General features: G+C 38.6%; 1 protein-coding gene across 2 annotated transcripts in view; it reads right to left on the bottom strand.

Annotated features, from left to right (window-relative positions):
- polm (polymerase (DNA directed), mu) overlaps nucleotides 1-11,379 on the bottom strand; it is a 39,556-nt gene that overhangs the window by 13,256 nt on the left and 14,921 nt on the right. The window contains exons 9-11 of one of the 2 annotated variants that reach the window (XM_057819637.1): nucleotides 6,845-7,056; nucleotides 6,697-6,780; nucleotides 6,524-6,626 (exon numbers count right to left, since the gene is read on the bottom strand). In XM_057819637.1, the coding sequence (XP_057675620.1) occupies nucleotides 6,540-6,626; nucleotides 6,697-6,780; nucleotides 6,845-7,056 (383 nt within the window). In that variant the 3' untranslated portion in view covers nucleotides 6,524-6,539. Of the gene's footprint in view, nucleotides 1-6,283; nucleotides 6,627-6,696; nucleotides 6,781-6,844; nucleotides 7,057-11,379 lie in introns of those variants that run through there. The other variant, XM_057819636.1, reaches the window with a different exon arrangement.

The raw sequence follows: 11,379 nt of genomic DNA, 5'->3' as shown, positions 1-11,379 counted from the left end.
TTGCTATTTTTGTGTAGCCATCGCAAATGCTACTCAGTGACAGCACCCAATGAACACTTTTAATGTTTTCATTTACAACAAATCTTAATTCTATTACGTAATTCATTTACGCTTCACCTTACTAAGGTTGTTTCTTTACAACAGAAAAGGTAAAGCTGTTAGATCTAGAGCCTACCTGTCGGCTCTAGGCCAAATATGGCTAATTTATTGAATTCTTTTAGAAAAATAGGCCTAAGTGACTGTTTTGATGTATAAATAAAATTTTTAAAAAAATTTCAGGTCATTCATTGTAAGAAAGAAGCAGCACGGCAAAACGTCATGCTAGAAAATCTGTAAAAATATCAAAATGGCTTACCTCTACGGGGCAGGCAATGGATCAGGATTGTCATGTGTAGGACCATGGCCCCCAACAAAATTTTTACTGCATACGAAGGTGAATGGCTTCACCTTGCTGGCGTTAAACTGATCTTTTGGACGTCTGCAAAAGTTAATCCATTGTTCACATTTTTTCCCCTCTGAGTTTTCGGCTTCGGGAAACGTATGAACAAAACATCCTTCATATGCGGACGTTCGTACTGTCTTGAGTCATTCCTACAAGTTCTATAGCAGCAGTGTTTAGTCGGCATGTTCTTTTTTGGAAAGATTACCGGCAGAAAATAAGCAGTACTAGCATGGGTTGTATTTGAGCTCGCTTCTACAGTGTATCACAAAAGTGAGTACACCCCTCGCATTTCTGCAGGTATTTGAGTATATCTTTTCATAGGACAACACTGACAAAATGACACTTTGACACAATGAAAAGTAGTCTGTGTGCAGCTTATATAACGGAGTTCATTTATTTTCCCCTCAAAATAACTCAAAATATAGCTATGAATATCTAAACCCCTGGCAACAAAAGTGAGTACACCCCTTTGAAAAAAACGTACATCCCTAAATGTCCAAATTGAGTACTGCTTGTCATTTTCCCTCCGAAATGTCATGTGACCTCCCACCTCTTCAATCTCTGCAGCAATGCTGACAGCACTCCTGTAACGAGTCACAGGACATTTTGGAGGGAAAATGACAAGCAGTACTCAATTTGGACATTTAGAGATGTACGTCGTTTCAGTTATTTTGAGGGGAAAATAACTGAACACTATTATATAAGCTGCATACAGACTACCGTATTGGCCCGAATATAAGACGGTGTTTTTTGCATTGAAATAAGATTGAAAAAGAGGGGGTCGTTTTATTTTCACGGTCTAGACGTTATACCCATTCACGACGCTAGATAATGCCAGATATCATTGAAGCGATGTTCTGTTATGACAAATCTCAGCTACTCTCCCCATTCACGACGCCAGATGGCGCCAGATATCATTGAAGCGATGTTCTGTCATGACAGATCTCAGCTACTCTCACGTTTAAGCAGTTTGCATAATTTTATTGCAATGTTTTTCCTTATTCAGATTTGTTTCAAGACTACAGTTACAGTTAGACTTCACTTTGATGGTTAATGCAGTTATTGCAATTTTATCACAATAGATTGGTTTATTTAAATTTCAAAAACCAGAAGCCATTCATTTACGAATGTGATTGCACTTTACATATTTAAATGTTCAGATATTAAGATTTGAATGAGGCAAAATAACATGCTTTTTCTCTCATATATATTGTTATAATCATTTGTTTCAGATGTACTGTAATTATTTTCTGTATAAAAATTAATTTGGGTTTCAAAAAGTCTTTTCTCAAACTTGAGTCTTGAAAAAGAGGGGGTCGTCTTATAATCAGGGCCGTCTTATATCTGGGCCAATACGGTACTTTTCATTGTGTCAAAGTGTCATTTTGTCAGTGTTGTCCCATGAAAAGGTATACTTACCATAATTTCCCGAATATAACACGCACTTTTTTCCCCCCAAAATCAACTTGTAAAATCATGGTGCGCATTATAAACGGGTACATGGATGGAGACAGATATATATATATATATATATATATATATACATATATATATATATATAAACCGCTTTTTTTTTTTTTTTTGACACGGCCACGTTGTGTTGAAGAAACGTATGCGGTGATCCGTTGCCGACCATTACGGTACGTGACGTCACCATTTTGTTTCGGTAATACTTCACTCTGATCGGCCGAATGATTTCGTATGTGTTAAATTCTGATTTTTTCACTCTTCATAAAGCACAGAATTTAGTTTCTTGAACTCATTCTAGTCAACGTTTATTGCAACTCCGCAACTCGAACTATAACAAACGTAACAACACAGACTTCCTGTGTGTCTCCGTCAACTATATCTGTCCCTCGGGAAACTCAAACCCAAATAACAATAGTTCCTATTGTTACTGCCGTGTCGGCAGCGATGAGCTCTCTCGGATTTCCGACTTACGTTCTCACTTTCATTTTACCGTATCAATCCATGGAAGAAACATTTATTCATCATGATGAAACGAGCAAGTCATACAGCAGCCTTTAAAAGAAAAGTCACATCTGTTTTGTTTTCTCCTAGATTCTGGTAAGTTGGAGAAGTTGTCAAATCATATGATTACCGTAAATATTGTCAGTTTATGGTAATGTTTTGAACTACCAATATGCTATGCTTGTGCTGTGTTTCACCATTCAGTAAAATGACATTTCTGTATCTGTACACGAGCTCTGTTTTCTTGTATTCTTCTATTTATTGGTGCTAAAATTAGGGTGCGCGTTATAAACTGGTACAATAATTTTCCCTAGATTTTACAAGTAAATTTGGGTTGCGCATTATACACGGGTGTGCCTTATATTCGGGAAATTACGGTAAATATCTGCAGAAATGCGAGGGGTGTACTCACTTTTGTGATACACTGTAACTGTGCCAAAAGTAGTTCTCTTTGCATTTCGGTGGTTTTAAAATGAAGACCGAGTTTGTGTCACTTTTCCTTCAGTATTTAAGTTGGATATTGCGTCGGCAGCTCTGACCATTGACGCCCCGGTCCGCCCCGCCCCGTCTGTAAAGCCTCCATTAAAACGGCTTCCCGAGGACTATTGATCCCTATCAGCCCATCAAAGGCTCCCCCGGCAGGCTTTGATGGGCCCACTGTGCAAGACATCATCTTCTGAGGTGATGTGATCTTAGTACATTTTCAGGGATTTGATGTCATTTCTAAAATCGTGTGACCTTACATTCTTTTTCAAAAAGCTTCTTGCTGAAAAATCAAGAAATTTGGGGATGAAAATCCAGTTTGAACACTCATCCTATGTTTTCTGCTAGACAAAAATAACCTCATACAATCTAATGAACAATAAAATGACATATAAATAGAAAAATATTCTATTGAGCAAATTTTACACCTCGTGCTTCTTTGACTCTTTCATTGCCATTGCTCTCAAGATGAAATGTCTTTCCCCATAAAAATACCATTTATAATCTGGTACTACTTTTTTTTTCTTTTGTTATTGTTATGCACTTTTTCGCCTGTGCGACTTACACCCGAGAGTGAGTTATCATCTGTATTTTTTTTTTTTTTTTGGGAATAATATTTTTTCATAGTAAGTGATAAAAAATACTACAACTGAAAGGAATAAAGAAATACTACTGCATACACATTTTTGAAATTATTAGGACTCTGTGTGTGTTTTTTGTATGGCAATGTTATTAATCGCAAGTATTTCATGCTAGTCGCTGTGATTGATTTAAATATTTTTAATTATTGCCCAACCCTAACAACAAGAAATATCTAGAAATAGCTTCCAATGGCCTCGATTATGAGATGCTAACGCCTAAATGACGTCTGTTAGTTGGCGTCAACGTGTCAAATTTTCATTCCCACGTTTGCTCGGCAGGTAGACGGAGAGTCTCCACTGAGCAAGCCGCAGTGGAGCAGGGCGTGAAAAGCCCAGACGATGTCAGCTACCTCGTCTGTGCTTTTTTTTTTTTTTTTTTTTTTACAGTGGCAAGCAGGAATTCTCTGATTATTAACCCACTGGCTGCCATTGACGGCAATAGAACGAATTTTCATTCGCCGCTTGCTCTCCCACTTCAAACTTATTCGATGTCTACTTGTGACAAACTCATTCAAAGAGTTTTGAGTTTTTAAGAGGTACATGATTGAATGTCAATCGTTGTCGTGTGAAGCCCCACGCCGCTTTGATGTGGAGGCCGCCATTTTGAGGTTAACGACGCTACAGGAACTGCAAATTTTGCTTACAACATTTTCAGAGAATTTTTTTTTTGGCCATGTGGCAAAATGGATTTTGCCATGTGGCATTTTTTTTTGCCATGTGTTTTTTTTTTTTTTTGCAAATAGCCATCTGTAGTGGACCAAACATACACGAGGACACTGGTGTTTCAACTTAGGTGAAAATTCAATTTAATAAGACTCACAAAAGAAACAGTTTAACAAAATTTCTTGGGCCCAACATAAAAGAGGCCAACATAACAAAAGGCTTCACCAAACTGACCTCCAGACACATCTATGTGGCCATTTAAATCAGGGCAGACTCTACTAACCTCCCTCGTTACCTCAAATTGGCAAATAAAACCCAGTAAGCATTCAGACAAATATTAACTGAAGTGTCAACCCATTAGAAAATACATGTCCAAAAATATATCACATAAATAATTAAATAAATCTTAAAACACTAAATTGTGGTGGTAGTGGTAGCCACCACACTGTCAATGGCAAAGCCTGACTTGGGTGCCAGTTGAATGTTAATGTGCTGTAATGTAAAGTGTATGATCAAAAATCCCAAGCCACATGTTTTTCTGCCATTTAAAATTAATGGAAAATTTGGACGTGCATAGCCATCAATGCCAAAAATCAAAATGCATTTTGCCACATGGCAAAAAAAAATGCCACATTGCAAAATTAATTTTGCCACATGGCAAAAAAAAGCCACATTGCAAAATTACGTTTAGCCACATGGCAAAAAAATGCTACATTGCAAAATTACTTTTGCCACATGGCAAAAAAATGCTACATGGCAAAGAAAAAATGTCACATGTCAAAATCAATTTTGCCACACGGCAAAAAAATGCCACATGGCAAAATCCATTTTGCCACATGGCAAAAAATGCCACATGACAAAAAAAAAGCCAAATTGCAAAATTAATTTTGCCACATCGCAAAAAAAAAAATGCCACATGGCAAAAAAAATGCCACTTGGCAAAGAAAAAATGCCAAATGTCAAAATCCATTTTGCCACATGGAAAAAAAAATATGCCACATGGTAAAGAAAAAATGTCAAATGGCAAAATCCATTTTGCCACATGGAAAAAAATATGCCACATAGTAAAGAAAAAATGCCAACTGGCAAAATCCATTTTGCCACATGGCAAAAAAATGCCACACGGCAAAATCAGTTTTGCCACATGGCACAATCAATTTTGCCACATGGCAAAAAAATGCCACACGGCAAAATCAGTTTTGCCACATGGCAAAAAAATGCCACGTGGCAAAAGCCATTTTTCAGGCGGCCGCTAGCCTCATTCGCAAACAGAGTAGCAGCGTACTTCGACATATTTACGTAAAATAAACGCTAACTTCACGGTTTCTCTGCTTTTAACCAGGAATCGAGACTGTTTTACGTCCATATCTATGAAGAATTTGGGGATTTAAGCATTTATTCACAAGACTTCTCACCAGAAAAGCTCTGTTTACGTCAGGCAGCCGATAGCCTCAATCGCTACAACTATATGACTAACTATACAACTATATAATGACAATAAAAGGCTATTCTATTCTATATTAAGTTGCGATTACATATAGAATTTATTAATAATCTATTCATAAATTATTTATAATGGATTCTGCATGTTTTTCTCAAGTATTAAGTTTCTGATTTGAAAATTGATTTATTAGCTGTTGAAAAAAAATTTATTCGCTATTTTGGGCAAAAATATATGTTAAATATTGCTATTGATCCTGAAAATATAGCTGATTATCTCTGTATTTGGTGATTTTGGTGTATCTAGTGTACAATCTGAGAATTTTATAGCCATTTTAAGTTGTGTTATACTTTTATAAAAAGTAATTAATCGGGATTTTATAAGGGAACGAATTTGAATTTTTTTAATGCCGCTGCTCATGGAGACTCATATATGGCTAAGATAGGTGGCTGTTTTGGTTTTAGGTCGGTAGCAGCTTTGCTTTTGAAAATATTTGAAGTTTTTAAAAATAGGCCCCCTACGGATCCGCCCTACGCCCCGTGTCATGTCAACATATTATGAAGTCTATGGACTAAGACTAATAGTCTTTTTTGGACGAAAATACTTAAGACTAAAACAAAAATTAAACGGGCTGCCCAAAAACATACTGGTTTAAATATATTTATTTACTGGAACAATATGACATGATCTTTCTTAGCAGCATTTCAATAAATGCAATTAACTGTTGCTGACTAGTAGAGAACCAAAACAGGTAGATTTTCATTTACTATGTACATAAAACACAATATTCTGTCCACCCAGAACCTTTTGAGGACCATGAAGTCATTCTTAGAGTCAAAAAGGCATATTCCTTCTCCAAAGAAAACCGTGGACATGACCGACCTGACACCAAGGTTCTTCAGGCGTTCCTCTCCGTAGGCGGTACGTATTCCAGGGAGAGGTGAGCAAATATCTCCTCCTCCGTGGCGGCTTCCAAGTATTCACCCTGCCGCGCCAACACAAACAAAGCTGCGTCACCGCTAAACACGAAACGAACGTCCGGTTATTTCCCACACCTGCCGGTTGTCGTACAAAGCGTGGCTGCTCAGCGACATGTTCTTCTCGCGACTCGCCCAGCGTCGCAGCTCGCGTTCAAACAGCTGCGCGGGAAGGAAAAAACAGCTGTCACGCTAACGCCTAACGCTCACCCGCCTGTGCTGTCACCTTAGAGCCGGTCCAGCCGAGCAGGGCGAACGCCGACTGGCCCGCAGGAACCACCGTCAGGTCCACGCGGATGGCTCGCCATAGCCCGCCGTCGTCCGGCTCGGGGAGTTTGAAGATGCACAGGCATCTTTCAAAACCGTCCATGCTGGAGGCCCCGCTAGAACCCGAGTTCGACTTCTTGCTGCTCTTGTGGTACAGAAGAAAGTCCTGAGGTCACACCATCAAACGAGAAAATCAGTCATCTTTTTCCCCCCTTACAAAAAATGTCATAATATTCCACACAAATATTCCCATTATAAGGTAAAATAGCTCATTTTAAGGGTAAAATGTGCCAGAATTTTCTACAGATCAATTTGAAAATGTCAAAATCTAATGATATTGAATTAATTTATGTATTCATTTCAGTGTTCTTTTCGTCAACGATGACTATAAGGAAAATACAGTGCCCTTCATATTTATTGGCACCCCTGGTTAAGATATGTTTTTTAGCTTCTAATATATATATATATACATATTCAAATAATATGGGACCTTAATGGAAAATAAAGAGAAAAATCCAACCTTCAATACAAGTGCATTTATTCAGTGGTGAAAAAATCCCACATAAAGAAATAATTATTTGATATCAAATAATGTGTGTCACAATTATTAGCACCCCTGGTGTTAATACTTTGTACAACCCCCTTTTGCCAACAAAACAGCACCTAATCTTCTCCTATAATGTTTCACAAGCTTGATTTTGTGTCTGGTGAACCATTTCTGTGTAGATTTGGCCATATGTTTAGGGTCATTGTCTTGCTGAAAGTCCCGGTGACGACCCATCTTCAGCTTTCGGGCAGAGGGCAACAGATTTTGATTCAAAATGTCCTGGTATTTCAAAGCATTCATGAAGTCATGCACCCTAACAAGGTTCCCAGGGCCTTTTGGAAGCGAAACAGCCCCACAGCATCACTGACCCACCCCCATACTTCACAGTGGGTATGAGGTGCTATCCAGCACACGCATCTTTCGTGGCACGCCAGACCCACTTAGAGTGTTTGTTACCAAAAAGCTCAATCTTGGTCTCATCTGACCAAAGCACACGGTCCCAGTTGACCGCTTGGCGAACTCCAGACGTTTGGGTTTATGATTGTGAGTGAGGAAAGGTTTTCTCCATGCATGCCTCCCAAACAGCTTGTTGGCGTGTAGAAAGCACCTCATACCCACTGTGAAGTATGGGGGTGGGTCAGTGATGCTGTGGGGCTGTTTCGCTTCCAAAGGCCCTGGGAACCTTGTTAGGGTGCATGGCATCATGAATGCTTTGAAATATTTTAAATCAAAATCTGTTGCCCTCTGCCCGACAGCTGAAGATGAGTCATCACTGGGTCTTTCAGCAAGACAATGACCCTAAACATAAGGCCAAATCTACACAGAAATGGTTCACCAGACACAAAATCAAGCTTGTGAAACATTATAGGAGAAGATTAGGTGCTGTTTTATTGGCAAAAGGGGGTGTACAAAGTATTAACACCAGGGGTGCTAATAATTGTGACACACATTATTTGATGTCAAATAATTATTTCTTTATGTGGGATTTTTTTCCCCCACTGAATAAATCCACTTGTGTTGAAGGTTGGATTTTTCTCTTTTTTTTCTATTAAGGATCCATATTATTTGGAAAAAAAAATAATATTTGAAGCTAAAAAACACATCTTAACCAGGGGTGCCAATAAATATGAAGGGCACTGTATATCGTTGATGAACAATTTTTTCATGACGAGGACGAGACTGGAACAGGCTAAAAATGTGTCTTGGGGGAGACTAAAACATAATGACACGAATGCCAGTTTTCGTCTGACGAGACGAAAATGCACCATAGTTTCCGACACATGTTCACAATGTGTGATATTTTGTGTGTAGTTAGCCTGCATCGTAGCAATGTCTGGTTGTGTCACTCATGTGTCTTGCTGCTCCCCCCACCTGTTGTTTTGAGACACACAAGGTAAGATTAGTCTTTTTATCTTGGCAAGAGAGAATATTCCATGCTGCTTTAGCCTTTTAAGATCTGTGCTGAGTGATTATCACACACTAAATGTAACTCGTAGCGTTAGCATAGCAATCATGTTCACATTAGCATTAGGCTTTTGCTAACTGCTATCGTCGTCTCAAACTCTCGGACACCTTTTTTTTTTTTTTTTTTTTTACATACAGTTAGTGGGATCCAGGTGAGTATAATTAATTGAAAACAAGAACTGTTTTCCTGCTGTGTTTATTATCACGATACATTTGTAGATGCTACAATTATGTGCTCAATGTCTATGTTCATCCGAAATTGTTGTAAACTTTTATTCATTTGTTCATGGACTAAAGCTTTACAGACGAAAATATTGAGTAAATTATTTTTGTAGTTTTTAATTTCTTTTTTTTTTTTTAATTTTTGTATTCACAGTGTTGAAGAAAACTACTGGCACCCCTGCAATTCTCAATTTTTTCCCAGAAAACTATTGCAGTTACAAATGCTTTGTTAGTAATGTCTTCATTTATTTTGCTTGCAATGAAAAAACACAAAAGAGAATGGGGAAAAAAATGAAATCATTATCATTTTACGCAAAACTCCAAACATGGGCCAGACAAAAGTATTGGCACCCTTTGAAAAATCATGTGATGCTTCTTTAATTTGTGTAATTAACAGCACCTGTTACTTGCCTGTGGCAAATAACAGGTGGTGACATTAAGTAAATCACACTTGCAGCCAGTTAAAATAGATTAAAGTTGACTCAACCTCTGTCCCGTATCCTTGTTTATACCACATTGAGCATAAAGAAAAGAAAGAAGACCAAAGGACTATCTGAGGACTTGAGAAGCAAAATTGTGAGGAAGCATGGTCAATCTCAAAGCTACAAGTCCATCTCCAAAGACCTGAATTTTCATGGATCTACTGTGCGCAGTGTCATCCAGAAGTGTTAAAGCCCACGGCACTGTTGCTAACCACCCTAGATTTGGATGGAAGAGAAAAATTGACGAAAGATTTCAATGAAAGATTGTGCAGATGGTGGATAAAGAACCTCGTCTAACATCCAAACAAGCTGTCCTGTAGTCCAAGGGGACAACAATGTCAAACCGTACTATCCGTTGGCGTCTGAATGAAAAGGGACACTATACCCAGGAAGACCCCACTTCTGACCCAGAGACATAAAAAAGCCAGGCCGGAGTTTGCCAAAACTTACCTGAGAAAGCTAAAAACATTTTGGAAGAATGTTTTCTGGTCAGATGAGACAAAAGTAGAGCTTTTTGGGAAAATGCATCAACATAGAGTTTACAGGGAAAAAATGAGGCCTTCAAAAAAAAGAACAAGGTCCCCACAGTCAAACATGGCGGAGGGTCCCTGATGTTTTGGGGTTGCTTTGCTACCTCTGGCACTGGACTGTGTGCATGGAATTATAAGTCTGAAGACTACCAACAAATTTTGCATCGTAATGTAGGGCCCAGTGTGGAAAAAGCTGGGTCTCCCTCAGAGGTCATGGGGCTTCCAGCAGGACAATGATCTAAAACACACTTGAAAAAGTACTAGAAAATGGTTTGAGAGAAAGCACTGGAGACTTCTAAAGTTCTCAGCATTGAGTCCAGAACTAAATCCCATAGAACACATGCGGAGGGATCTGAAAACGGCAGTTTGGAGAAGGCACCCTTGAACTCTCAGAGACCTGGAGCAGCTGGCCAAAGAAGAATGGTTTAACATTCCAGCAGAGCATTGTAAGTAACTCATTGATGGATACCGGAAGCGGATACCGGAAGCGGTTGTCTGCATCAGAGATGCCGACACGGAAAAATTCTGATCCAGACTTCCGATCCAGTTTTTTTTTGAAAGTCCGGTCCGGGTTTTCCAGTGCACCGACTTACATAATCCATTCCGGTTTTTGCTTCGGTTTCCCTAAAATCCGGTCTGCATTTTACGCACACGTTCAACACACTACATTACCGTCTCCCAAATGACTGAGAGACTATCGGTAAAAATGTCAGCTGTGTGGGATTATTTCACTTTAAAGGACGACAAAGACGAAGAGGCAGAGTGCAACATATGCCACAATAAAGTCAAGCGTGGTGGTAAAGCTGTAAAAAGTGTTAATACAACCAAACTAATCAAGCATTTATTGAAATACCACCACAAACAATACAGGGAGTATGAGCAGTATATGAGGAGTAAAAGGAGAAAACCGAAGACAAAGAAAGGTCATACGCAACGAACACTGGCAGAAACTTTTGCTCTGCGTGACGAACTGGCACTTGACAGTCCCAAAGCCCAGGGAAGAGTCATTGCTGAAGGAATCATTCTGGATGATGAGCCATTATCTTTCGTGAGTAAAGTGGGATTTAGACGCGTTGGGCAGACTTTTAAAAAAAAAAAAAAAAAAAAAAAAAAAATCATATATTTATACTAAAACGATGTATGTATGTATGTACTTTTCCAGCGTTATTTCGCTGTGTAAAAGCATATATAATGATAAAAATATGTAGAGTATTTAAACATTGAGAAAACTTGTGTTTTTTTTCTGCCA

This window comes from Corythoichthys intestinalis, chromosome 17, assembly GCF_030265065.1.
Source record: "Corythoichthys intestinalis isolate RoL2023-P3 chromosome 17, ASM3026506v1, whole genome shotgun sequence".
Classification (NCBI taxonomy): Eukaryota; Metazoa; Chordata; class Actinopteri; order Syngnathiformes; family Syngnathidae; genus Corythoichthys; species Corythoichthys intestinalis.
Note: the sequence above shows the minus strand (reverse complement) of the source record. Positions and strands in the feature narration are given on the sequence as shown.